The 26,478-nt window shown below is 40.6% G+C and overlaps 4 protein-coding genes across 8 annotated transcripts; 2 read left to right on the top strand and 2 right to left on the bottom strand.

Moving 5' to 3' along the window:
• The first annotated feature begins 3 nt into the window (after positions 1 to 3).
• grhprb (glyoxylate reductase/hydroxypyruvate reductase b) lies at positions 4 to 4,362 on the top strand. The gene is made up of 9 exons (XM_077571448.1): positions 4 to 243; positions 900 to 1,033; positions 1,121 to 1,193; positions 1,880 to 1,996; positions 2,079 to 2,167; positions 2,249 to 2,353; positions 2,446 to 2,581; positions 2,672 to 2,802; positions 4,173 to 4,362. Exons 1-9 carry the CDS (start codon positions 71 to 73, stop codon positions 4,292 to 4,294), a joined length of 1,080 nt encoding a protein of 359 aa, XP_077427574.1. The 5' UTR covers positions 4 to 70; the 3' UTR covers positions 4,295 to 4,362.
• zbtb5 (zinc finger and BTB domain containing 5) lies at positions 4,357 to 11,704 on the bottom strand. 4 transcript variants are annotated; one of them, XR_013294888.1, is made up of 5 exons: positions 11,201 to 11,691; positions 9,806 to 10,022; positions 8,186 to 8,989; positions 6,281 to 7,504; positions 4,357 to 6,175 (listed from the first exon to the last, which is right to left on the bottom strand). XR_013294888.1 is itself a non-coding variant. In XM_077571444.1 (5 exons), the coding sequence occupies exons 3-5, from the start codon at positions 10,013 to 10,015 to the stop codon at positions 6,371 to 6,373; spliced, it is 2,148 nt and encodes a 715-aa protein (XP_077427570.1). In that variant the 5' UTR covers positions 10,016 to 10,022; positions 11,201 to 11,294; positions 11,411 to 11,691; the 3' UTR covers positions 4,357 to 6,370. The 4 variants fall into 4 exon arrangements, 3 of the variants coding, with proteins under 3 accessions (XP_077427570.1, XP_077427571.1, XP_077427569.1); XM_077571444.1 differs by having other exon boundaries at positions 4,357 to 7,504; positions 11,201 to 11,294; positions 11,411 to 11,691; XM_077571445.1 differs by having other exon boundaries at positions 4,357 to 7,504; positions 11,660 to 11,704.
• Positions 11,705 to 12,045: 341 nt separating this feature from the next.
• On the top strand, positions 12,046 to 16,570 carry polr1e (RNA polymerase I subunit E). The gene is made up of 12 exons (XM_077571447.1): positions 12,046 to 12,203; positions 12,407 to 12,510; positions 12,602 to 12,678; positions 12,770 to 12,855; positions 12,943 to 12,995; positions 13,482 to 13,626; positions 14,723 to 14,827; positions 14,923 to 15,019; positions 15,127 to 15,257; positions 15,850 to 15,931; positions 16,095 to 16,226; positions 16,335 to 16,570. Exons 1-12 carry the CDS (start codon positions 12,140 to 12,142, stop codon positions 16,498 to 16,500), a joined length of 1,242 nt encoding a protein of 413 aa, XP_077427573.1. The 5' UTR covers positions 12,046 to 12,139; the 3' UTR covers positions 16,501 to 16,570.
• fbxo10 (F-box protein 10) lies at positions 16,504 to 25,889 on the bottom strand. Of its 2 annotated transcripts, none has more exons than XM_077571441.1 (11): positions 25,515 to 25,889; positions 24,639 to 25,242; positions 22,713 to 23,498; positions 21,429 to 21,578; positions 20,302 to 20,438; positions 19,073 to 19,143; positions 18,816 to 18,968; positions 18,381 to 18,731; positions 17,981 to 18,291; positions 17,723 to 17,910; positions 16,504 to 17,644 (listed from the first exon to the last, which is right to left on the bottom strand). In XM_077571441.1, exons 2-11 carry the CDS (start codon positions 25,221 to 25,223, stop codon positions 17,464 to 17,466), a joined length of 2,913 nt encoding a protein of 970 aa, XP_077427567.1. In that variant the 5' UTR covers positions 25,224 to 25,242; positions 25,515 to 25,889; the 3' UTR covers positions 16,504 to 17,463. The 2 variants fall into 2 exon arrangements, with proteins under 2 accessions (XP_077427567.1, XP_077427568.1); XM_077571442.1 differs by lacking the exon at positions 25,515 to 25,889 and adding an exon at positions 25,372 to 25,456.
• Between the last annotated feature and the right edge of the window lie 589 nt (positions 25,890 to 26,478).

Raw genomic sequence — 26,478 nt, 5'->3', positions numbered from 1 at the left:
TACACAACCTCAAAGTTCCACCGCCATCTCTCCGACTGTCACCTCCCATTTAGTTTACTTTCTGTTGGCAATGTGGTGGAGTCGCGTGGCACTGCGTCAGCTCCAGCGGGCTGCTGTCAAGCCGCTGACTCTCTCTAGGGCACCAGTAGGCTTCTTACAGAGGGACATGTCAACTCTACCTCGGGTGTATGTCACCCGCCAGATCCCACCAGAGGGCCTGAGGATTCTCCACGAATCTGGACAGTGAGTGACCCAGCATCCTATCAAATTATTGCTACTGTATCTATGTGGAATATTCCAAATGGTCAACATTTGATACCAAATAGCACCTTGAAGAATTGTAACACAAAGTGCAAACAAACTAGAGTTGTTCCGATACCGTTTTTTGGCCCCCAATACCGATTTCGATGCCGCTACCTAAGTTTTTTTTTTCCCACTCAACATGAAAAAGCTGTCCTGCCATTGGTTCAGAGCATTCAATGGCCAATAGGATATCTTGGCTCGACATGCAGTGAACATGTCACACATCAGTGAATGTTGTGCACGAGCAAGACACAAGATGCTGCATCCAAAGTCCTATATTAGCATCGGAATTAATGGTATCGGCATGTTACTTGTTAGTACTCACCGGTACCAATACCACAGTTTTAATGCAGTATCGGAGCAACACTAGTGCAAACTGGAGTAAATGGTTAGTGGGGGGTGGGGTAGGGGTGCTGTTTGTCATTCAGATAGGTGAGATAAGACATGTAGACTAAAGGGTATCTCCGCATACAGTGACTGTAACAGAAAGACATACCATACAAATAGTAAATATTATTTTGACTTAATTTGTTTGATTTAACTTTGTTTTGTAAAAGATATTTGCAATGGAATAATCAAGATCTGCATTTTCCTAGAGTGCAGTTTGAACAATGGGACTCTGATGATGTCCCGGTACCGAGGAAGGAGCTTCTTCAAAAGGTCAAAGGTGTTGATGCCCTCCTCTGTGTGCTGACCGAGAAGATTGATGCTGAACTGTTGGATGCTGCAGGTTTGAGGACCGCTGCACACTCAATATACTGTAAATGATCTCACCGACTCTTATATATGCATGAATGTGTGGGTTGTGCTTCTGCAGGTCCAAACCTGAAGGTCCTCAGTACCATGTCTGTGGGCTTTGACCACCTCTCTCTGGAGGAGCTCAAGAGAAGGTGATCACTGAGCACTGAACTATTGGAACCCTACTATCTACTTGCAGTGTAGTCCGATATTATATTAAGTGCATTGATTGCCCAAACCTAAAAACTTACTCATTCCCTGCCAGCCCTTCCAGTCAAACATGGCACATACGCACGACACAGTGAACCAATTCAGATTTCTCCTGCTGATGATAATAATAACAGTAGTGCTCTATTAACTCATTCACTGCCATTGACGGCTATAGACGTCAGAAATTCATTTGTGCTATTTCTATTTAACATTTTTTCCCGCTTTTGCTAACAAGAGTATGAAAACCTAGAATTTTTTTTAGTGTAAATTTAGAACAGATATAATTTTTTGATTAATTGTTAGTTAACTAGTGAAGTCAAGTGATTAATTACAATTAAACATTTTAATCACCTGACGCCCCTAATAAAAAAAATACAAATGAATATAAGGTGCGTCAGACGATTACATTATTTTAATCGTAATTAATTGCATGACTTCAATTGTTGACTCACGATTAATCACAAATTTTATATCTGTTATAAATGTCCAATAATTTTTCTCTAAGTTTTCATGAAAAAATTAAATGAAATGAAAAAATGTTAAACTAACAGAAATAGTTCACGATTTTTTTTACGTTTATAGACGTCAATGGCAGTGAATGAGTTAATAAGGTTGTGTGTCCATGCAGAGGAATCCGTGTGGGTTACACACCTGACGTTCTGACAGATGCCGTCGCTGAACTGACTGTAGCTCTGCTGTTAGCAACTTCCAGGAGGCTTATCGAGGCCACAGACGAAGCCAAGACGTAATTTGTACACACACTTTTGCATTTCCACCATGCAAACATTGTAAGCTGTTTTATAACGCTTGAGCTCTTTTTGATTCAGTGGAGGTTGGGGGACTTGGAGAACTTTGTGGCTATGTGGACATGAGTTGGCCAACAGCACAGTGGGTATTTTAGGCCTGGGGAGGATTGGTGAGAATTCCAGACAATAAACACGTCAACCTATCACAAATATTTCTACTCGTCTGATTCAGCGTGTGTTTGGTTATTAAGGTGTGGCAATCGCTGAACGTCTGGCTCCCTTTAAAGTGAAAAAGTTCATTTATACAGACATGGACCCTCGGCCCGACCTTGCCAGTGGCATAAATGCGGAGTATGGTGAGAACCAGTCTGGTGCCTTTTAACTTTGAATTCAAAATATGGAATATTGTCAAATTGCTCGTGTGCGACTTATCTATCCTTTGCTCTAGTGTCTTTTGATGAGCTGGCAAAGCAGTCTGATTTCCTCTTAGCTTGTTGTGCGCTAACACCTGAAACACATAAGATCTGCAATAAGAACCTTTTCACCAAGATGAAAACAAACTGCATCTTTATCAACACAAGCAGGTAAGGCCCAAACATTTCCCAGCTTTTTGTTTCACTTTCGGTCAACCTGGTTAGCGAGCTTCTCTCTTTACACACCTGTTGTTGTTTCAGAGGCGGCGTGGTGGATCAAGAGGACCTTTATGAGGCGCTGTCCACAAATCAGATTGCTGGTGCGGGACTTGACGTGACCGTCCCTGAGCCACTACCCACTGCTCATCCACTGTTTACCCTCAAAAACTGTGGTAAGTTTGTTGTAACTGTTAACCTGTTACTGTTCCAGCATAACGCATGCTATCCCATTCATACAGCAGAATAATATGTTTGTGTTCCACTAAACAGGCAAAATTTCACATCAATTTGCCAGTAAATTGAGGCCAGGGCATCACAATTTCAGTAAAGATATGCCTTTAAGTGGCATTATTTTTTTGGTGGCATACAGTCAGATTTTTCCAATGTAAAATATAAGCCTTGGCTCAAGGTTGGGAAGGATCTATTCATGGTACTAAGATGAAGATGAAAGGCTCCATTCTGCAACTGTTGGGTAAAAAACCTACAGTGGGGCACATCTCGTCAGGGTTCACCATTAATATTAGCTCATGGTAAACACTTTAAAAAATATATATATATTTTAACTCATTCACTGCCATTGACGGCTATAGACCTCAAAAATTAATTTGAACTATTTCTATTAGTTTAACATTTTTTCCCACTTTTGTTAACTAGAGTATGAAAACCTAGTATTTTTTAAATTGTATTACAACAGATATAAATTTTTTGATTAATCATGAGTTAACTAGTGAAGTCATGCAATGAATTACGATTAAAATTTGTAATCGCCTAACGCCCCTAATTTTTAAGAATCTTTTCTAAAAAATAAAAAAAGATAACAAATTAAAAGAAAAAAAGATGGATTTCACTTTCCTTTCTTTGATCCTTCCTTGGGTCTCCTGACAACCTCACGACTCTAGCTGGATTCTGAAGTATTCGGTTTAGGTGAACGGTATGGGATTTTTAATAGGTTTTAGGTGAACTAATGAGTACACACTCACATGCACGCACACACGCAGACACTCACCCACAAACAAAATAAAAATTAAGAAAAAAAAAAGTGCGCAATGATGACATGTCAAATCGGTAAAATTACCGAATGAACAATACTGAGCTCTCCAGAAAAAAAAGAAAAGAAAAAGAAAAAAAAGAACAATATTTTTTTATAATCTTTTCTAAAAAAAAAAAAAAAGATAAAAAATTAAAAGAAAAAGAAAAGATTTTTAAAAATTAGGGGCATCAGGAGATTAAAATTTGTAATTGTAATTCATCGCATGATTTCACTAGTTAATTAACGATTAATCACAAATTTTGTATCTGTTCTAAATGTACCAAAAAAAATCTAGGCTCTTGTTAACAAAAATGGGAAAAAAAATTTAAACTAATAGAAATAGTTCAAATTCTTTTTTGACGTCTATTGCTGTCAATGGCAGTGAATGATGTAAATGCACTAAGTAATGGACAAAAATTCCCAGACACACTCCAAAATAATCCCCAGATATTTTAGTCAACATAGTTAATGTCCACCCCACAATCGTGTGCCTAATGTTTTCTCCTCCCACAGTGATTTTGCCACACGTCGCCAGTGCCTCCTACAGCACCCGCAACGCCATGTCATCCCTGGCGGCAAACAACCTCCTGCTCGGCCTCCGCGGTGAACCAATGATCAAAGAACTAAAACTGTGAGCTGGAACTGGTTCTGCTCAGCAACACTGGCGGGGGGGAAAAAAACAAATAAAAACTGAAGCCGCCCATATTAGGTTTTTATTGTAAAGTTGTTCATAAAAAATATCACAATTATATTTCATTGTTTTCATTTTTTTTATTCAGTATGCATGTACAACTGAATAGACTTGACAATCAACAAGACCTCTTATGGTTATGTTAACATTACAGGAAACAAACACAAGAAATCCTGACAGTTTGGCCTCAATCGACAACAGCTTTTTAGTAATCAGATTGATCAATTTGCCCTTTTTCTAATGGGACTAAGCATATATATAGTTAGGTGTAATATAACTGCTCAGGCGATCAAGTCATCAGTAAAGCTAATTATTAGCTCAAGTAAAGTTAAATGTGAGCAAAACTGTAGGCACAAAGGTCTATCCGTACTTACCAGCTAGCGTACTTTTGAAATAGCTTGTGTTTACAGGAAGAGTATCACGTCACAATGATGAGAAGCCGTTCATTAGTGAGTTGTGTTGGTAGAGTTTTAATAGGACGTGTTCACACAAGACTTAAGTCAGCATTTGTAAAGCCCAACAATGGTGGGTTTACATTATTATTATTTTTTTTAAATATATAAAAACAAAAACAATACTGTGTTAACAACCAATAGATATATACCATTGTATGGCTAATATAGCATTTTAATCTTTAATTTTTTTTGTAAAGTTTTAGATGGCTTTTGATAAGGTTTCCAACTAACTCACACTCGTAAGGACTCCTCAGTACAAATAAGGTGCAAAATAGAAATGATCGTGTAATTCTCGCAGAGCGCTCAGTGATACATAAAAGTAGAGCTTTTTTTTTTTAATTAACATTTTTTTTAAACTCCATTTTGGCTCACTTATAGATGGTATGTAACACTGCATGAAAATGATTTATACCCAACAAGTCTGCTCCTATTTACAACATGACAGACGCGCAGAATTTTTAATAAGGTTCCGTGATATTAATGATGGACAAGCAACAACAAGGCTTGGACAATTAGTTAACTGGTCACAGTAGATACATTAACACATATAATCGGTGCACATACTGTAAACAATTTTGAAAAGTCAATGATTCTCCCTTCCTCTCTCTTTTTAATAAAATGTCACAAAAGTGGGCAGAGCAGATTGAAACTAAACTGCCCACCTACAGTCATAACAGTAGTGAAAAGGAGACATTCAGAATCATTATTTGCTACAAAAGCAATGATTTGTCTGCGTAACACATGCACAATATGAGATGCATAAGACGTTTAAGAGCACTGAAATAAAGTACAGTAAACATTTACGCATACACTTACTTTCTCTGAAAGAAAAAGATACATTGATTCACAAATAGTCGATGTTTACATTTCGGAAATCTTGCTGCATGGCAGTTTTCTTTCACACAAGGCTGACATTGCTTTGTTTTCAATCCCCATCAGTAACACTTAAGGCTAGAAATTCTAGTCATGCTTCTGAATGCAAATTAAGGTGCGCTTTGCATTTTCCAGTAAGATGTGATTATAATTCCTAAACAATACCACACACTAACCGGACAGGTGCATTCCCCTGGTAGCTAAGAGTTAAATGGGTTGAAGTCCCATCGGTAGACTGAAAAGGTGCAAATGTATTCCCTGCCACTCGGGGTTTAGTTGATTTTACAACCTATCTTTCTGATTGAGCGAGTCCCTCAGCTGCAAGCTCCACTATGTAATCAACAGGGAGCTATATTGTGTAACCGTGTGAGTTGAATCAATAAATCCTTTAATTACCAGTCCTGCTTCTATCATCTGCTCACAATGTGATGGATGGCCTGCCACAGGAGCTGTTGAGCAATACTTGAATCGGTCCTCCATCACAGTCTGGTTTGGTGCTGCCACAAAGAAAAAAAAGACAACATCCAACTGCAACAAACAGTTAGGGCGCCAATACGAGTGTAGCTTATAGTACCACAGACAAATTCTGTGTTTTTACATACGTGGCCAATCAAGACGATTCTGATCACCGCCATCTTGTTGCGCTGTGATCAAGAGGCTTCAAGCATCCTTCTCGGCAAACAACAAGAGCTTTAGAGTAGAGCGTTGGACATGTTGCTGTTCTGCCAGCGAAGACAGGTGGTCTTTGAATGCTTGTAGAGGTGTGACGATTGGCTGAAACGCTTGCCGCACTTGAGACACGCGTAGGGTTTCTCTCCCGTATGCACTCGGATGTGTTTCTTGCAGTCGGTCAGCGTCAGGAAGGTTTTGCAGCAGATCTTACAGGCGTATTTGCGAGCGCCCTCCACCACCAAGACGTTGTGCTCCGACAAAGCCTTTTTGCACTTGGACAGCACGTCTGCCGAGGCGCGTGTCAGCTGAGGCGGCAGAGAGGTGGGCCTGCCGCTAGCCATGTCATATCCTGTACTCTCATTAAGGAGCATGGGGCTCGCCAGGTTGGATGAGGAAGAGGCGGGATCCTGGAGTGCGCCGCCCTCCTCCCTCCCCATGCTGTTGGTCATCTTTGGGGCAATGCGCCTGTAGCCGGGGTAACTCAGAACGGTGGGGGTGGCTCCACTGGCACCCCGCGGGGGTCGCCCCAGGGAGTGTAGCCCCAGACTGGAGCGCTGGAAATCCAAACTAAATGGATCAACACCTCCGCGTCCTTCACTTCCCCCACTTCCTCTTGGGTTGCCATAACTGTCATGAAGGGGGCGAAGGAAGAGGGAATCGGCCTGTAAGTTGTTCCCAAAACGGGTACAACCTTCACTGCTGATTGGACTGGACTGGAGCAAAGAGGATGGGGCCGAACCCGGGGGTCCAGAAGCCTCCTGCCTCAACAGGAAGTTATGAGCAACAGCATCACCAGTGGTGGTGTTGGGAAGGTCATCCTCTCCACCCATCAAAACACCACTACCATTACTCCTGAAATTCTTTGGGTCGAGGAAACTGGAAATACTGAAATCAGGTTTGCTGTTCAATGAGTTACTACACCCAAAACCTCCTTCGCCTGCTGCCATGCTGCTCTTGAGGAGAAGCTGGGAGCCGGACTGCAGCAGCGAGTTGGAGCTGGGCTGCGGTTCTGAGGTGAAGCTGCGGTCACTGCTCTCGGGGCTCAGCTCCACCTTCTCCTCATCCTCTTGGCTCACTGGCTCGGCCTGTGATGTCACGTCACTAATTTCGTCTGCGGGCTCGGGTGAGCTCAGCGGCTCTTGTTTGACCAGCACCTGAGGGAGACCAGAGGAGCAGTGGGCATTTAAGCAAAAGGAAATCTATTAAGCCGACATTTTATAGATTATTACATATTGTTAGTGATGTACGAATTCCAAAAGATTAGATGAGATGAGACATTAATCACTCATTTTCAGCAATAAAAAAAAAAGAAGTCATCTTAGTGCTAGGTCGAATTATTAGGCTTTCTCAGTCAAAAGCTCACCAGTGCTTTAAAACCTCAATTTCTTTCTTTTTGGGATGAATAAATAAATAAATAGAATTGACTGTAGTTTTAAGCTGTAATATCATTATTCACCACTAGATGGCCCTGGATAGGAACCACATTTTTTATTTAAAGCTACTGAACGCAGAAAATTCTAGTTCGAATCGCTACTGCCACCTGTTGACGAAAAATGAAACTGACACACCCTTCTTCAGTAAACAATGTGCACATGACTTCACATCAGCAGACAGAGGGCGGGGAATTCGAACCCGAATCCAGTCTGAAAACAGTTAGCCAGAGGCTTGCAGGAGTACCCATTGTGAACAGCTAAGGTGTTAATAAACTAATTAGAAGATGTTTCAGTCATAAGTGGTCAACTAAAAAGGCTGCTTTAAAGATACTTTCGGCCAAATTGTTACAGAGAGCAGCTTTAAGTCTTGAACTGAAAAAAACAAAACACAACAAAACTCACCTTCTGCTCTGGTTCTTCAGCCTCCTCCTCCCCCTCGCTCCCTGATTTGATCTTCACTCTGTTGCTCTGGTGGTCTCCGTCCTCCATGTCCTCCTCCTTGCCCACCCCTCCTTGCATTATCCCCATGTCGTTCCCCTCACACCGCCCACTGTCTGACTGGCTCGGCATCTGAGGATCATCCTGAGGGGCACATAGCATGCTTGCATCCAGTTTGGAATCGTCACCCATCTTGTGGGAATCTGGCGAGAGAAGCGCACCTTCCTCTCGGTCTGTATTCACGCCTTCTTGCGAAAGTAACCCCAAGTTCGGGCCAGCGGGGCGATGCCTCTGTCTCGGCCTCTCCTCTGATAGGCCTGGGGAGGCTTTACGCTTGTGGAAGCGGCGTATAGGGAAGGAGGCTCTTTGCTCCCCCACTCTGCCGCCCACCCTGTCCTCCTCCATCCCGCCTAAAGCAGAACTCACCAAGCTGAGGCCGAGCTGCTGCAGCAAGAAGGAGCGTTGCAACTTTGAGGTGGCGGCATTTGCGGCGAGGTTAGCGTTGGTTGCTAAAGCGGGGTTCACCAAGTCTGCCACCTGCTGCCTGTGCCTCTGTTGCTCCTGTTGGTGGTGAGGCGGGGGTCTGTCACATGATGGGGACATGGGCAGGGTTCGTGTGGTCAGGTAGTGTTTGCAGGCTTTGACCACATTGTTGAGGTGCAGATGGGAAGCGGCTAGCAGGATGTCCATCACGTTGCTCTCTCCTAGCATTAGGGTGGATGTGTACATCATGTCCACCAGGGCGGCAAACGCCTCCGCTGTCACCACCTGCAAACACACAATGCTGTTGTTTGCTTGTATGCATAATGGAAGCTCAAAAGTCAGACGCCTTAAATCTTTGTTAATTTTTTGTTCCACCAAACTTCTTAAGAAAAATATGCCTGAAACGTCATCCACATGTTGGACAATAAACTATCACTTTTTATTATTATTTTTTTAAATAACTTTCATTTTTTTGTTCTTGTTTTTTTAAATCACATAACAGCTTGTGTTCTACCCTAGGCAACTGGGTGAGGGGGTTGATTTTTTGTGACCCTGCATTTATAGATCGCCTGACAACTCTAGGGGGGAAAATAGGGCCTCTTCATTTTGAATGTCATGTCCAGAGTCAAACCTCATGATCGCGTCTGCTTCTACCAGGATCATTTGTACAACAAATTCTAAAGGAATCCTAGCATCCATGCTCTAAATGAGAACATAAAAAATTAAAATAGTCACAGTTGATCCAAATAAAAAAATTCATAGGTTTAACATTTAAAAATCAACCATTCAGACTCACATTCACACAAATTAACAAATAGGAGTCTTCAGTGAGCTTAAAATGCATGTTTTTGGAATGTGGGAGGAAGCTAGAGTACAGAAAGCCCACACAAGGTCCTGTGTGAACATGGAAACACCTCAATTTGAACCCAGAACCTCAGAATTTTGAGACAGACAAACAAACAATTTGTCCACAGGGCTGCTGGGATGATTCCTTTCAAGTATAATTCAAATTTGCCTACCAAATCAGAGGTCAACCAGGATCCCGTAACAGCTTGCGATGGAGCATCGAGTTATCACTGCATTTATCACGAGGGTTCTCACCTCGCTATCCAGCTGGATCATATTCATGCTGGCATCTCCCTCTGCAACTGTGAACAATGCTCTAAAGTGTGTGCTGCAGGCCGCCAGCACGGAGCGATGGGCCTTGAAGTGTCGGCTGCCCACCACGATGATACAATCACACAGTTGACCATGCAGCCTCTGATAGTTGAGCTGCTGGAAGATCTGCTCAAAGTGGCTCGGAAAGTCCATACTCCTCCTGGCGACAAGATATAAACAGGTTATTAGGAGATGAGCCAATACATTGCGTGTAATGGTACTTTCCCATCACTTTCAAGCCTAAAGTTGTGTGGAATTACATATTTGATTATTTACTTTTGTACACACTGTATCTTTAAAGAGGTGGGTAGTGACGCGCTACGTTTGTTTCGTAACAGTTACACAAGTAACTTGTTGGATAAATTATACTATAAGTTGTAATGCAACATACTTCTTACTTTTGAGTATTTATATTGTGACTAACCAGTACTTCTATGGCATTATATTGAGCTACATTTAGCTTGCTATATTTATGTATCTAACTAAACTGCTTATCAATAATTGCTTGCATGATTGATTGTTGTTGGTTTGTCCGCAAGACTTCCTCCTTGGTTGCCGTTTAAGCATTCCAACAGTAGTCCAATGTAACCACTTTTGGCACTTGAAAGAGTGGCAGGTGTGTTGACTCCCATTTAACATGAGTTTTAATGTTAATGGTTAATTACGAACATAGCAACATCTCAGTTATAGGCAGGTGTGCACACTTATGAAACCACATTACTTCAATTTGACCTTTTTTCTCCTCTCTTTTCAGTTGAGTTGTACAGATGATACTGTTAAGTGAAATTAATGAGGGAAAAAGTTTTGAAATTATTTATCTTGGTCTCATCACGAAACCTTTTAGGTGTCTTGGTCTAAATTTGCATAATTTTTAAAATAATTAATTGTTTTAGATCACCAGTTACTCAGTACTTGAGTAGTTTTTCGGGGAGTACTTTCTTACTCATACTCAAGTAATTTGGAGGACTACTTTTTACTTCAGTAAATATTCTAAAATAACAGACCTCTTGTGTACAATCTCCTGTGTAAAATATTACAGTAAATACATGTTATTGTAAGTGTAACCAATAACTTAGACCTTAGAAGTGTCCCAATAGTTTTATTCATTTAGTGCATAATCCATATATACCGGAGTGCCCCATAAAATCTAATTGTCTATTAAAGATGAGTCTTATTTTGTATAAACAAGTAAACACTGTACTAAACAGCATCATCTATTTACGTGATAGCTTTGTAGCAGACAGTGCCAATGATATAAATGGTCAATAGCTAGCAAGTGCGTTATGGTCAGGTCAGTTCAGCTAAATGCACTACAAATATTGAATTTCGTAAAATTACCTTGATCAGTCAAAAGATGGATGACAAAGCAGCAGAATTCGGGCCCTCGCGAGGCTAAAGTTAGCTGGGTATTGACCAGCTAATTGCCAGCTAGCTGATGGGAGGAGAAGCGTGAAGGCAGCCACCTCAGTTATCGTCGGTTTAAATCGGCGACTTAAAAGTGTCTTGACGAGTTAAATGTCGTCCAAGCTTGCTAAAAAACATCTTTACCACCAGGATCCACGTCCCCCGGGGATTCGCTCGTATCTATGTCAGCCTGCCTTGCCTTGTGGGGGCGAAAAAGCCAAATGAGGATTGTTGTTCACTCTGGCAACTATTACATCCTCAGCGGATTGCAGTTTCATATATAAAAACAACTGACGACACAGTTAGCTACGGTTATGTGTGTTTTAAAAGCAAGGATATACAGTCGTTCTATTTAATAGCCCACCCCAGACAGATTTTCCCGACCAGACTCACAGGGAGGCGCTGTGCTCATTGACCTCGCTGAGGTGAGCATCCGCAACTCAACGATCGACCACTAGGTGACAGACGTAAGACATTTTCAAAAATAACATTAGGTAATAGCATGAGTGAATTATTCATATATTAGTGTATTACTTGAATATATTTAATTTAATATTCATAATCGATTTAAAAACTGATTTTAACAGAAATATCTGCATGGTAATTTGCGATGAATTTGTGATAAAAGTACTCTGTACTAGTACAAGTACAGATACAGCACAAAATATAATGATGTTCATGTTGGTGATTTAAAAAAAAAAATCAACAGTCTTCCATATTCCTCATACATTTATCCCTTCCTTCTTTTTTTTTTTTTAAGGAATGAGCCACGCAAACAAGCCCACTTGGAAAAACAAAAAACAGGTCCACTTGGAAAGCTGACGTAGAAGTTTGTGACCCGGAAGAAGCCTCTTGCAACATTTAACAACAAAGATGGCGGCCTCCTGTTCAGTAGTGTGCTGCGGGGAAGAGAGAGACTCTGACAAAGCAGTGATATGTAATTATTTTATGTTTACATCTAAGAGTTTGTGTATCAGATTCCGGGTAATAGAACTATCTGAGTGTTTTGTGTCTTCATTTTAATCGTTTCTTTTCATTGCATGTGCCTGTAAGAATCTGTGAAAACTCTGCTCTGTACGATTCCTCACTTTCCCACTGACTAACGGAATCCATTGTTTCCCTCTTATTATTCTACCTTAGTTCGATTTTCCAATGGCAGCGTCCAAAATGCAGAGAAACTGAACTTCACGATGTACAGGAGTGCAGATGAAGTTAACCCTCGGAAAAAAAATAGGCGGATACTGGTGAGAGATCAGTGACCCCATTTTCGTCCTGATTAAGTTTAATGGATCTGAATTTTCTTGATGTGTTTCGTTGTTGTTGTTTTCTATTTAGGTGGCGGAATCAGAAAGGTTGTCCTATGTTGGACAAAATTTCGGAACAGAAGCCCTTAAATGCAACAGTCTTTGCAAGTAGGTTGAATTAGGTTTGGAAGAATGTCTCTGCACAACTAACATCACTGTATTGTCTTTGTTAACGGAATATCATGTTTTTGTTGTCTAGCTATTATGTTGGAGTATTGAATAAGAAGACTATGCAAATGGAACTGCACAGTGCACAGCTCTTCAACATTAAACCTGTTATACCAGGTAAGAGAAAATATATAAGGAGCTGCAGAAGTATGGCTTTATGAAGATAATGTGCATTTTGTCTAACAAAATGAATCTGATCACCAGGAGAAGCAACAATGATGACTAATGAGGATGCAACTCAGACTTACAGAGAAAAGGTGCCTCAGTTTGTCATGATCTTATTTATTTAATAACTAGTGTTTGGGTTCAGGTGGTAAAATAAGCTTCAACCTTTGCCACACAAATTCCCCGTTAAATAAACCTATTCTTAAATAAGTAACTAGTAACCCATGCTGCACATAATGATTAAGCAACACTAACAGCGAAACACTATCTAAAATTTAAGCAGCTAGTTCAATTAAGGGGCCAATTGGTTTCTATTCGGGCTAGTTTGGTTGGACTACTTTATAATCTGACGAGACATTTCAAATTCAATGGAATGTCTCCTACATTCTGAACATAAATGAATAAATAAAATAATGTGCAATAGTCATTAAATCCCGCACCGGCAAAAGTAACACCTACGTAAACTGAACTCATCAAATAATGCCTGAAAAAGTGAAAAATTATAAAATGCACTCTTATAATTGTTTTTCAAGTAAATACAGTATGTTTGGTAGTCATGTCTTGAATCCTCTGTGCAGGTTGACTCTCTGATTGAGGCGTTCGGTACCAACAAACAGAAGAAAGCTCTTAACTCTCGCAGACAGAACAAGGTGGACAGCGACATGCTGCACAACGCGGTGATAAAGGCTGCCAACACCGTAATTGATGAGAAGGGTCTGGATGGTAAGCAGAAGGAGCAAGATGAACAAACTGATGAATAGGTGTTGGCCGATTACCGGTTTGGCGCTTTATCGGGGTTTTAAAAAGTCAAGGTTTCAATAACTGCTAATACCTGCTATCACCGGTAAGTTTGAGTGGACTTCTAAGTTCTGAGCAGGGCACAATATGATTGGCTGCTTGAGAGTTGAGTAAAACAGTTATTGCCTCCAACTAGCTTTTTTTTCTTCTTGTTCTCCACGAGAAGAAGGGGAAGGAAAGAGGGGGAGCAAGACAAAAGAGACGCTGTGCAAACACACCTGCCTTTTCTCTCTTTATTATAGTGCATTGTCCAAAAAAAAAAAATATATATATATAGTGCCAAAGGGTACTAGTTAGCCCTAAGGACAACATGAGTATCCCACCGGTATGTTCTAAAAAAAAAAATAGCTCACCAGTAATGGGACAGTGTGACTTTCTAAGAAAAATTAAAACATAAGAAGAATATTAACATTATTTTATTTATTTTAACCTACACGTTTCTTCAGTACCATCGATTCCATATTTTGTTTAATGTGAAAAAATGCTGTTCTTATGTAGTCAAATATTAAAAAAAGAAAAAAAAGAGGTCATTTTACAGATGTAATCTTAATACTGCGATATCACAATACTTTTGCTCATGGTTGACATACTGTGAGATTCTTATGTCTGCCCATGCTTATTGATGAATGCATTTGACTAATTATCATTTATCAAATTCAAAAAACTTTCTCCTTTTATGATTCAATGTAAATCAAAGTGCTTTGCAATGATTTAAGAGCAAAGATAACAAAAAACAAGATCCCAGCTCCCATGATACCCAAGTTCAAATACAAATACAACAAAATGTCAGAAATTGATTCACTAGAAGTATTACTGAAATGATTTGATTAAATCAAAGTAAAATAAGAGCCAATTAAAATAAACTGGTACTCTCATAGCAAAGAGAGGTAAGAGATAGAGTAACTAAATAAAGATACACAGAAGTGACTGACACGTCAAATATTAATCCAAATACATCAGTTACATGCTTTTTTTGTTGTTGTTGAAAAAGACAGATTTTGATTCTTCTTTCTCGCCACAGCTCTGCAACAGGAAGTTGCTGACACACAGGCATGTTTAGCACTCCACCTTCCTCCGTCCAACGCAGATGCAGACACGCCTGAGAATGTCTACCCACTGGATAAACGTATCCTTCATTTAACTCCAATCCCTTCGCGGGTGACGATCGAAACCTCAAGTGTGTTTGTGTCTTTTTTTTTTCTTCCTTATACCTACCCACAGTCCTCAGTCCAGTGGAATTCAAGGCATTGGAAGAGGCTGGTTCCAAGATGGCAGCGCTCACTGCGGAAGAGCTACAGACGATGAGAGAGAGCGGAGGGTAGGGTGACTTAAGTCATTCATTTAAGCGCAGCGTATGATTCAGATGTAAAAGGCCAACTTTGCTGGATTTTCTGAACTTTTGATTGTAATTTCCTCCGGGTTTAGGGTTCTGTGTGTCGTGAAGCACCTGGAGAACCTGCCCAGTGATGATGGAGCCAGAGAAAAGATGGCGTGCTGCGCTTTTTACCTTTCTATGCTTCTCAAACTGTCACAGCAGAAGAGCATCAGCCGAAAGTGTCAGTGAACTCACCATTCGCTATCTATCACCCCTGAAAAAGCAGCATTTTGTGCCTTTCTTTATCTCATACACTCCCATTGATGGCTATAGACGTCAAAAATGAATTTAAATATCTATATTAGTTTAACATTTGTTCCCACTTTTGTTAACAAGAGTATGAAAGCCTAGAATTTTTTTATTGTACATTTAGAACAGATATAAAATTTGTGATTAATCGTGAGTTAACTAGTGAAGTCATGGGATTAATTATGATAAAAAAAAAAATATTGCCTGACGCCCCAAATTTTTCATATTTTCTTTTTTTTAAAATAAAAGATTATTAAAAATGTAAAAATATATATACTTAAAAAAAAAAAAAAAGATTATTAAAAATGTAAAAATATATTATATATATCTTTTTTTTAAAGAAGAAAAGATGATTAAAAATGAGGGACGTAGGCGATTACAATTTTTCATAATTTCGTAAAAAAGTGGAAAAAATGTTAACCTAATAGAAATAGTTCAAATGAATTTTTGACGCCTATAGACGTCAATGGCAGTGAATGAGTTAATATTTACGTGTTTGAAAATGGATGGATGGATGTTTACAGTTGGCATGCAGGAAGGCTGTCCTCGCATTCTGCAAAACAAAATATTCAGGACATTCACAGTGGAGACTTACAACAATGGCAGGTATGATGAACTCTTTTACTTTACTTTGAATTTCAATATTGCTTTATATTGTCTTTTTTGTTTTACAAATGAATGAAATAAATTGAATTGAATTATCGACACATTCATTTAAAGCAACCTACACGTTCAGTATGATCCAAGTAAAATTGATGTCCCCTTGCAGGGTCCTTAATATGGTGTCTGCTTCAATGCGTGTCAAGTTAGCAGCATACTGCATAGTTCTGCTGCTCCATATGGGTGACATGACTGTTGACCTCACATTATTGCATCGAGACATGGGATTCAGCGAGGCCAGGTAGGTGGTGTGATGTTAAGATGGAAAATATTGTAGCCCTTACAGCCGAGCAACATTTCAAATGATACAAGTCAAATATCGCTAACGGACTTTTCTGTGGCTTTATAGGATAATTGAAGTTGCAAAGTCAATGGGGCTGACCCTGACAAAGCCACCCCGTGGAAAGAACGTTGCGGCTGGCCTGTATGATGAACACAAACGGGCTTCCCTCATTCTACCTCTCCTCAAATATCAACCATTTATGGAGAGAAGGAAACGCAAAAGGATGAATTAAGGATTGCCAGAGGCAAAGATGAGAACTGTTTATTAGTGAACAAATAAAGTGAAAATGTGATCACAAATCATGTTCTACAGTTTTAACTGTCATATGCAAAGACAAATGTAAAAGCATTTATATAAGCGTACATCTATCTTAACGTTTAGGCACATTAGTCGATGTCATATATTGCACACTGAACATCTACCTTCTTTAGGTGATGATCACCTAGTGCGTCTGTGGCAAAAGGTCACAACCGTGTGAAAGAATTTGAATGATTTGGTTGCAGGAGCACAGACTCACTAGAAGATGGGACATTTATTGAGAGACTGGAGCAAGAGTTTGGGCTTTTTCTGCATATAAAGCTCATCCTCCAGCTACCATTACTAAAAAGGTCAAACAAGGCACAACTTCACCTCAGAACATTGAAGACGGCATCTCTGACTTAAAATAAAATTGGACTAGCACTGTGATTTTGAATATAAAAAAGAAGAAACTACTACCTCCCAGAATGTTAAAGTTCGAAAGAACAAAAGCATGGATGGTCAAGTCAACGTAAAGCAATAAACGGTGACTATAAATACTTGAAAACATTTCAAGTTTGAAACATGACCAATGTGGACAAAGCAGACTTAACCACTGGGGTGTACAAGCTCTTGTGACAGTATCAATACAAAACAATAAAAGAAAACTGAGATTTAATGCAGTGATGTTTTGTGATAAAGCCAAAGAAACTCAACAAATAACCACAGATTATAAAAGTTAGTTTAGATTACAATTTAGAGTACAGGGAAAAAAGGTCAACAAGATTCTTGCTTTGCCATGAAGGAATCAAGTTACACTATTATTTTTTCCAAATCTAATGACGTACATTTTTGTTGTTGTTGTTGCTGTTAATCCAAACCAAAGGGTCCAACTTCAGAACAAAGTGATGCTGTCTACTTTCGCTTTTGTCAAAGTCATCTTTAAATGTGAGTTTTATCACAGGATAGAGCAGAACATGCTGCCATTGTGGCAGCCGCTCTCCACAGTGGCGCTGATCCTGGTCGTCATGGAGATTCCCAGTCGTGATGGGTACCGGGAGGAGGAGAGGCCTGAAGATGAGCTGGCCGGTGGGCGAGGGGGAGGGTTTTCCAGAATCCAAGGAGGGACGGATGCACAGCTATATATATCAAGATAAAAAAAAAAAAGATAAGCTCAGTGCACATGCGGTCTGGCACACTGTGGGTTGCTTAGATACCTGCTATTGTGTCTTGAAATACGGTTGTTGCGTAACACGGAGCTCTCGTTGCCAGGGTCCAAGTGGAAAAGGCTTTTTTTGCTATCGGGGTGGCCCTGAAACAGCTGGTTATCAGTGACCACCGCTTTTACTGGTCCCAGTATTGAGATCCCACAACTAAGTGCTGGTTGGACACGGTTGCGCAACACCTGTAAACGACAAGTTGATGATCATATAATTCCTCAACATGTTTTTACAGATAATATCAAAATGCAACACCTTGACGTCGCCACTACCAGACACTTGGATCCCGTAGCCAAAATTTCCAACCACGTCATTCTCTACCATTTGTCCGATGCCGGTGAAGTTGATGCCGTGGCCGTTGTTTCCGTATATACCGTTACCGCGCAGCTCCGCGCGGGAGTCTTTCTCCACCGTAACGCCCCCTCGCACATTTGCAAGAAAGCAGTTGGCAACCAGGCGGGTCAGCTGACTGCTCTGGAGCACGGCAACGCCAACGCCCCTGTTATGGTTGACGAGGTTGGCATAAACGTTGAGTGGCTCGCTGGTTTTAACATACAGGCCGACGGCTACCCAGAGGGTGGGAAGCATGGGGAAAAACACTTAATATCAAGAATGGGAATAAAAACAATTAAAAAAAAGTATGACGTGTAATTACCTCCATTGAAGCTCATGCAGTTGCTCTCCACCAGCGCCACACTGATGGAGCGACGTGCTGAGTGGCGGTCATCCTCACTGTCCAGGTCGCTCTCCCATGCAAAGAGTTCTCCTTCCTCATGTAAGTTTTCCTGCTCTTCCCTCCCATCTTCTTCTACCGCGCCCCTCCTGTCACCGCTGTCATCTCCACCGATCCCGTCGTGCGCCAGCCAGTTCCCCTCCCTGGCTTCTATGTTCTCCGGGTCCTTTCTGCAGAACACGGCCAGGCCGTACATGCAGTTATGAGTGATGTTGTTTCCGAGGAGCTGCGGGAGGCTGGATGACATAACCCACACGCCGCAACCTTTGTTGCCTAAAGAGTGAAAGGAAAAAAAAAAAAAGTAACATCTAGAGGACTTTGGCAAAAAATAAATAAAAATACGGGAATGTAACATACAATAGACATGGTTTCCCTCAATGAGTCCCCGGCCTCGCTCTCCCACCACAATGCCATCAGAGAATCCATGACAGATGTAGTTATTCCTCAGGATTGGGTCACCTCCTCTGCGGATGTCCACACCTCCCCACTGATTTTCCTTAATGACGTTCTCTGGAATTAAAAATTAAACATTTAGTGAGAGCTTTATGTATTTACATTTGCCACAATAGTAAAAAAAACAAAAAAAAAAACACACGCCCCAATGCTGGACTTACCCGTTACCATCCCTCTCCCATTCTCATTTATCGCAATACCTGCTGCTTGTCCTTGGAAGATGTGGTTCCCACTAAAAGAGGGTGAACATGAAGAAAGGATCCAGTGAAGAAAGCACATTGTACTTTAAAGGGAAAGTCAACCCTCCAAAATGTCTTGACAATATGCAGCCCCACTAGTCCAAATACGGTATTCTGGTTAATATTGCGTTAAGAGATGAGATAAGCAGCAAAAATACGGCCATTTTTATCCATCTCAGGGGTGGCCATTTTGCCACTTGCTGTCGACTGAAGATGACATCACAGTTACTCAGGGCTCAGACAACGACCAATCACACCTCACCTGTTTTCTGAAGTTGAGCTGTGATTGTTTTCTACCTGAGACCTGAACAACTGTGATGCCATTATTACTAGACGGCAAGTGGCAAAATGGCTGCCTTCTAATATTGCTGCTTAACTCATATTCCACTAATGCAATATTAACCAGAATACCATATTTAGATTAGTGGGGCTGCATAGAACATATTATTGTCAAGAAATGTTTAAGATTGACTTCCCCTTTAAGGGTTGTATTCGGATTTCTTTTACGCTCATGTTATGAAAGTCAAGTCGACGCCAACTAGTCACCGATGACGTCACTGATATTTTCCAATTCAGCAATATACTGTAATTAAAGACACCAACAAGAGGAGCAAAATGCTTTGCAATAATCTATATTCACTAATAATGCACAGCTCATAAACGGAATTAGAGCAGAACATTAGAACAGAAAATAGTCTTTTGTTATTGTTGTTGGGAAAGCCAAGTCACATTTGCACAACTTGACCAAACGGGGAAAACTGTCCTTGTTCAAGGCATGGTTGGAATTTGCAGTGTATGCAAATAATCACGGATCTCTTTGTGCATGATGGAATAATTCCTCGCCTGCCTACTACAATTTTTTTATTTTTTTTTTACTCCTTCACTTACCAAAGCTGTACATTCAGAAATGAAAAAAAAAATTATGGTGATAGACTATGTATGCCATTCAACGGACTCATCTGTAGTCGCAAGCCACCTTCGTCTCCTCAAGTCGTAAACAAATGATTCGTGCGTCGACATAATTGAGTGAGTGAGTTATAACTTTGACCAGTTTGTAAAACCTTTGTGCACCAATTGCCTGCATGCAGTAACGCTTACCTGCAACGTGACAACAAAGCAAATAACGGAATGCAATGTGAGATCGCACCTACCAGACCACAGGGTTCCCACTGAAGAGGATATACACGCCTGCTTCCTTGTTGTTATAGATCCGGTTGCTCCGAAGTGAGCCCTTTCCATTGCCAAGCACAACAACCCCAGAGCGCAAGCCGCTGTGGATTCTGTTACACTAGGGATTGAGAGAAAGAGAGAGAGAGAAAAACAGGCACAGTGTAAACAGATCAGTTATCATTCAGAAACAAATTTAACTTATTCATTTCATAAAAAAACATATCAAGGATTCCACTTCTTCCACTGTCTTCAGTGAAACTAAGAAGTCTAATTGTAGTCCCCTCAGAAATTACAAGTGAATGATGAGAGCTCTCTCGCCAAGTTAAAAAGCCAAAGTAAGCGATGAATGGAGGACCAGTCCATAATGTTGGCTACATCACAGTATATCATTGCAACTCTTAGACACCATGTGAATATGAGAATGATATCAGACCAAGGTTATTATAGTTAACAAAAATGAACAAAATAAACTACAATTGTAAAAAAAAAAAAAAAAAAAAAATGAATATAATTAAAAAACGGTAACAAATTAGTTTCAGACTACAGTTTACGTTTATAAAATTATAACTAACAAAAATGAGCTTTGCTTTCATCTTTTTCCAATTAGTTTCATACATAAGCTTTCAGCAGCTGATTCGTTTTTACTTCAGGATTACTGTACGGCAGAAGGAAGGTCGTACAGTCATTTGGGAATTAGTTTACTTTGTTGACCTTTTTTTTTTTCATGCACTCGACAAATACTCCAATTATAGCTGTAAATCAAATACTAAAACTAATAAAACTTCCAACTGAAATGAAGCATTTTCAAAGACAAAAAATGAAAACTAGTTGAATTTGAAAAGTAAAAACTAACGATAAAGAAAAATCCTAAACTACTATAACCCTGCATCAGATTCATCTGGTTGGATGAGTGGAGTATCTTCATGGTATTACGGACACTAATAATTATAGTTCATGATCTTGTGTATAAATTTCATGTTCTTCCAAAATATGAGAAATCTCAAATAAGCGACAAATGTTGTTCTTTGAGTTTAAAGATGCATTAATACACGATGAATGCAAAATCATGCTAACACTGCAGTCATATTAGAAAATGATGGAATCTTACCACAATGATGGGGTTAGCTCCTTTCCTGATGTCCAATCCCGCCTCCCCGTTTGAGTGGATGTCATTTTCGGCGATGAGGCCCTGAGCAGACAGCCGCAGGAACACGCCTGATGCTCTGCACTCACACACTTCGTTTTGCAGCATCACTATCTAGAAGAGGTGGACAGAAAACTCGGTTGATTGCGTTCTGAGCTACAGCTTTAAATGACTTTCAGTTCTGCTCTAAATAAAAACACGAGTTAAGAGTTACTAGTTAAACGATACAGGGGAAACTCTGAGGTTGAACAGTCCTGAAGTCTATACAACTTAAAGAGTTCACATTTTCTTTTCTTTGGCTTCCTGTCTCAATCGTGCATATAACAACACAAAAACAAAAGAAGACTAGAGTACAGGATGTTCCAAAAGTCACTACATATATGATATATCACTTTTTTTTTTTTAAGTATCATTCGAACAGATGTGAAGACATCAGCATTTGACAGAAAGCTTTTATGATAGCGGCAGTTTGATCCTAGAACATATTTCCAATAAGGATAAACTGATTATCGGTGCCGATATTTGGCATTTTGACGCATATCGGCATCTGCCTTTTATTCGTTTGTAATACGTTGGCTAAGAAGAGATCATCTTAAAATTGGGTAAACCACAGGGGATTATTTATTTAGTTACATTTTTAGCTAACTTCTAAGAGATGCTGCAGAAACTGGGACCTCCCTACACTATTTGTCTTTGTTTGAACCTCAAACAAAGCTAAGTGAAACATTAACATTTCATTTACTGTACACTGAAATTTTGAAAAACTTTATTTACTGTAGAAAACGTTTGGGAGCTATTTAGTATTTATTTGTTTACTTTTCCAATGACCTTTCTAAGACATGCTGTTGTGCCTGGGAGCTCCCTGCACTATTTGTTAGAAAAAGTGCAAAGATGTTTATTGTCCGAGAACCTTTAACGTGTTGCAAATCTGAAAAGTTGCGCTGCTTAAAGGCATCCATCCATTTTCTTAACCATTTAAATAAAATTACTTGTTGGCATGAATTTTCCTTTTTACTGCAAATCACCATCAGCTCCAAATATTGGTTATCTGCCTCCTTGATTGTGAATAACCTATCGGTCCTGATAAAACAATATTAGTCCATTAACAATTTCTAATAATTTTTTTTCGTATGAATTACAGCTAGTGGAATATTTTTTTTTCCGAAATCCGAACAAATTGGAGGCTGATCAGCATCCTGCAACGGATTGTGTTCGACATAAATGGTCCTGTATCTTGGCCATGCTTACTATGGAGTTCTGGATGCATCTGACGGCATAATTCAGACAACGGAAAACATTGCCCTCCAGTCGAGCTTGTCCGTAATTAGACATATGCACTCCTCCCTTCCCGTCCCTGAAGAGACAACGCCGGACGAGACAGCCGAGAGTGGACGAGACAAACATCTGAGCATCCGGGTCCCTCTCCAGTTCCTGCTGAAGGGTGAGTGGTTCCAGAGTCACGCATGGGGGGTTTGGGGAGGAGGCGGATGGCAAGGAGCCATCTGCACGGTGCTTCAGTAAGTGGGCCAGTCCATGGTTGTCACATGGAATTTTATAATCCGATGAAAATGTGTTTTTGGTGATTCCTTCCTCTTTGTTGCCATCATTGTCGCCATCACTCCATTCATCTTCGATCACTGTGGCTGTGCCCTGATCATCTGCTTCCGATCCATTTTCCCGTTTCCGGTCCTCCATACTTGTGTGCTCCTTTTTAACAGTAGCATCATAACAAGGTCCGCCAGTGGAGTTCCCTCTGTGGGGGCTCCCACACGATGAGAAAGTCCTGGCCAGGGCAGCCATATATTTACAAGCCCAGTTCTTTTCGGACACGGGTGAACCTTCCACCGTTACAGAAGCAGCGTCGCTCCCGGAGAAGTCACAGCTGTCCAGTAAGCTGAGAGCCACACTGAGCAAATGTACAGAGCTGCCCTTCGAGAAGGAGCAAAAGCGGGCCTGGCAGGTCCCGGGCCCGCGGACTTGCAGCTGAGCGCCCTCAAAGTTGCAGTTATCCAGTTGGACATGACCCCATGATGTCTACAACAAAGAAGGGCAGAAAAGAAACACAAATCACACAAACACCATCACGATCAGTCAGCAGTAACAAAAACAACAATCCTACATTAAGTAAGCATAAAATGATAGAACATCCTAAGTAATGGGTAACTTTTTTTGATTTTGATTTTTTTTTTAGGGAAATAAGGGCTCAGCTTGCAAATGTCACATAATCAAACATAGAGAACAGGTGAGACGTCAGTGGCCTTTACCTGAGATCTTTGGCACCGTGATCTGATGTAATTTTCAGTCGAGAGCAAGTGGCAAAATTGCCTCCACCCAAGATGTATATATATAAAAAAAAAAAGGTGGATTTTGCTGCTTAATTCATATTCCACAAACGCAATAATAATCAGAATACCGTGTTTGAACTAGTGGGGGTGCATACTTGACTTACCATTAAATTTCTTTTGATAAATTGTAATAGAGTAGTTTGAAGGCAACATCATTTTTTACAGTAACTTTTTTTTGGTTAAAAAGAAACAGTGCTTTTACTCTGTTACGCTGTGCAACATTTTGCTCCATACTTTTATTTTTATAATCTATTATTTCTTGCAGATCTATTCATTTTGGTTTGTCAGAAAGCCTTCTGGATTGGGTGCTGTCACAGGACTTTTGATTACTAGTGAAGTTTTGACTCTTTATGACAATTCAGAGTCAGGTAATCACATAACCAACAAGTCTTTGGCCTCCAGGAGAAGCAAAGTTTCAAAGCGATTCCCTTTTGTGAAACCTGTTAAAAACGCCAAAGAAAAGAACAATTATGTAATCTCTTTATGAGTCTATCGCGTTGTTTTATGACAGTAAACAAAGAGTCAATTTCAGACAATCAGTTTGTGGGAGAATTATATTTAATTTGTAATATTATTTTTACAGATTAAATGCATTGTTTCAGTTAACATGATATTGTTGGGCAATATCTGAATTTGCATATTTCCATTTTATGTATTTGTCTAGTTCACGTTCACGCTTTTTAAAGAATCAGAAGTTACCAATTATTCAGAAATACTCACCAATTACTTTTTCACTGAGTACTTACTCATGTAAACACTTTGAGGACTACTGTTTACTTTTAAATTGGTGGTTCTGGATTCATTTAAAAAAGCCAACAAAAAACCTCACCTTGTAAACCACGGTGGAGAACCAGGGTGGCATGAAAACCAGATTACACATCCTAGCAGTAGGGCACTGCTGTTCCATACACACCAAAAGGGCCACCTCACCCAGCCTGCCCAGTCCAACCAGCTCCACAGGCACCTTGAGGGCCACCTCTGCCTGCTCTTCATACACCCCTGGGTGGAGAACCAATCTGTCATAAGGCCCCGCCACCCCAAGAGCTCCTCTCAGGGTCTCAAATTCAAACCCGGGCCCCACATGCCAAACCCTGCGGTCTTTCCTGCGCCTGAATAAAAGGAGGCAGGCGGTCGACTGGTGCTCGGGTCCGTTTTGAGTCCAGGTGCGGGTGGCCAGGGCGTGCTGCTTCAGGGCCTCCCTCCACGACGGGGGCTCCAGGTGAGGCTTACTGGGCCAGTTGGGGTGTCGGCACTCGGGGCATCCGAGGCACAGCTGCCTCCAGCGGGTGTTATCCAGAGAGAGGACCAGCTCCCTCCAGGCGCGACACACCTGACAGCAGCGGCCCAGGTCGGCGAGAGGCAGGTAGGCTATGATAACCCTCCACAGCTCCACTGGGAGGCTGCCCACCTCCATGACAGCAGGGCCGGGGGTGCTGCACAAGGAGACACAAATATATTCACGACAACAACTGTAAACCGTTAGCGGTTAAGATAAACAGCTGATGTTAAAATGAAGATTGGAACACTGTGGTTATAATGTAAAGAACGTGTACTTAACACACCATGTGCACTGTATTCAGGCGAATGACGCTAATCAATCGATTGAACAAGTAGCCTAGCAAGCTAGTTATGAGTCAACCGCGCTAACTATAAAGTTAACATGTTCAGGCAGCCCACGCAGATCCGTTACGAAGTGAAGTCCTACCTGGTTATTTCACCGATTTGCCATGTTTATACAATCGAGTCAAGAAGACGAGCTCACGGTTCGGAGCCGTCCGCCCTCATGATGTCTGAGACGGCGACTTTCGTCAAGCTGCTTGCAGAGTTCAAAACAAAGCAGACGTGCAGGCTGAGGCTGCTGCGAAAGCGCCATACTAGCGGAATTGGGAACATAACAGTATCCCTCCTCCTCGGAGAATCCGGATCGGGCTTTCATTGGTGTCGTTTTCCCAAGACGAGTGAGTGTCACAAGACGGCAACGACTGCGCTCATATTCCGCCTCCCATCCACACTGCTTAGTTTACCATATTACGGAGTCAGTTGGAGGCTCAAGGCAAACGCAGTTGTGTGGCCCCTCCACACCTGAGTACTGAAATTATTTAGAAAATTTATGTTTATCATCAACTAAAACGTGGGAATTGTAATTGATGAGAACATGAATCAACATTTAAGAAAGTGAGTTTGCAATTAAAAAAAAAGATAGATAGATGGATGGATGGATGGATGGATGGATGGATGGATGGATGGATGGATGGATGGGTAGGTAGGTAGGTAAGTAGATAGATAGATGGATGGATAGATAGATAGATAGATAGATAGATAGATAGATAGATAGATAGATAGATAGATAGATAGATAGATAGACAAACTCATTAGCTGCCACTGACGCCTATAGACGTCAAAAATGCATTTTAACGATTTCTATTAGTTATACATTTTTTTCTACTTTTGTTAAAGATATGAAAACCTAAAAAAAACATTTTATTGCACATTTAGAACAGATATCAAATGTGTTATTAATCGGGAGTTAACTAGTGAAGTCATGCGATTAATTACAATTAAAACATTTAATTTAAAAAAAATCATCTTTAAAAAAAATATTTAAAAAAGAAAAAAAAATATTTAAAACATTAGGGGCGTCAGGCGATTAAAATTTGTCATCGTAATTA

The sequence above is a fragment of the Vanacampus margaritifer genome, chromosome 7 (assembly GCF_051991255.1).
Source record: "Vanacampus margaritifer isolate UIUO_Vmar chromosome 7, RoL_Vmar_1.0, whole genome shotgun sequence".
In the NCBI taxonomy this organism is placed as follows: Eukaryota; Metazoa; Chordata; class Actinopteri; order Syngnathiformes; family Syngnathidae; genus Vanacampus; species Vanacampus margaritifer.
The sequence above is the reverse complement of the archived record's forward strand: the minus strand, read 5'-3'. Positions and strand labels throughout refer to the sequence as shown.

Excerpts from the sequence above, each read along its gene's own strand:
- grhprb (XM_077571448.1), top strand. The coding sequence starts at position 71 with ATGTGGTGGAGTCGCGTGGCACTGCGTCAGCTCCAGCGGGCTGCTGTC. Across the intron at positions 1,034-1,120 it reads TGAACTGTTGGATGCTGCAG|GTCCAAACCTGAAGGTCCTC; the intron begins GTTTGAGGACCG and ends GTGCTTCTGCAG. Across the intron at positions 2,168-2,248 it reads TTTAGGCCTGGGGAGGATTG|GTGTGGCAATCGCTGAACGT; the intron begins GTGAGAATTCCA and ends TTGGTTATTAAG.
- zbtb5 (XM_077571445.1), bottom strand. The coding sequence starts at position 10,015 with ATGGACTTTCCGAGCCACTTTGAGCAGATCTTCCAGCAGCTCAACTAT. Across the intron at positions 8,990-9,805 it reads TGATCCAGCTGGATAGCGAG|GTGGTGACAGCGGAGGCGTT; the intron begins GTGAGAACCCTC and ends GTGTGTTTGCAG. Across the intron at positions 7,505-8,185 it reads CTGAAGAACCAGAGCAGAAG|GTGCTGGTCAAACAAGAGCC; the intron begins GTGAGTTTTGTT and ends GGTCTCCCTCAG.
- polr1e (XM_077571447.1), top strand. The coding sequence starts at position 12,140 with ATGGCGGCCTCCTGTTCAGTAGTGTGCTGCGGGGAAGAGAGAGACTCT. Across the intron at positions 12,511-12,601 it reads AAAAAAATAGGCGGATACTG|GTGGCGGAATCAGAAAGGTT; the intron begins GTGAGAGATCAG and ends TTTTCTATTTAG. Across the intron at positions 15,258-15,849 it reads GAAGAGCATCAGCCGAAAGT|TTGGCATGCAGGAAGGCTGT; the intron begins GTCAGTGAACTC and ends GGATGTTTACAG.
- fbxo10 (XM_077571441.1), bottom strand. The coding sequence starts at position 25,223 with ATGGAGGTGGGCAGCCTCCCAGTGGAGCTGTGGAGGGTTATCATAGCC. Across the intron at positions 20,439-21,428 it reads GAGCTAACCCCATCATTGTG|TGTAACAGAATCCACAGCGG; the intron begins GTAAGATTCCAT and ends CTCAATCCCTAG. Across the intron at positions 18,969-19,072 it reads TGGGAGAGGGATGGTAACGG|AGAACGTCATTAAGGAAAAT; the intron begins GTAAGTCCAGCA and ends TTTTAATTCCAG.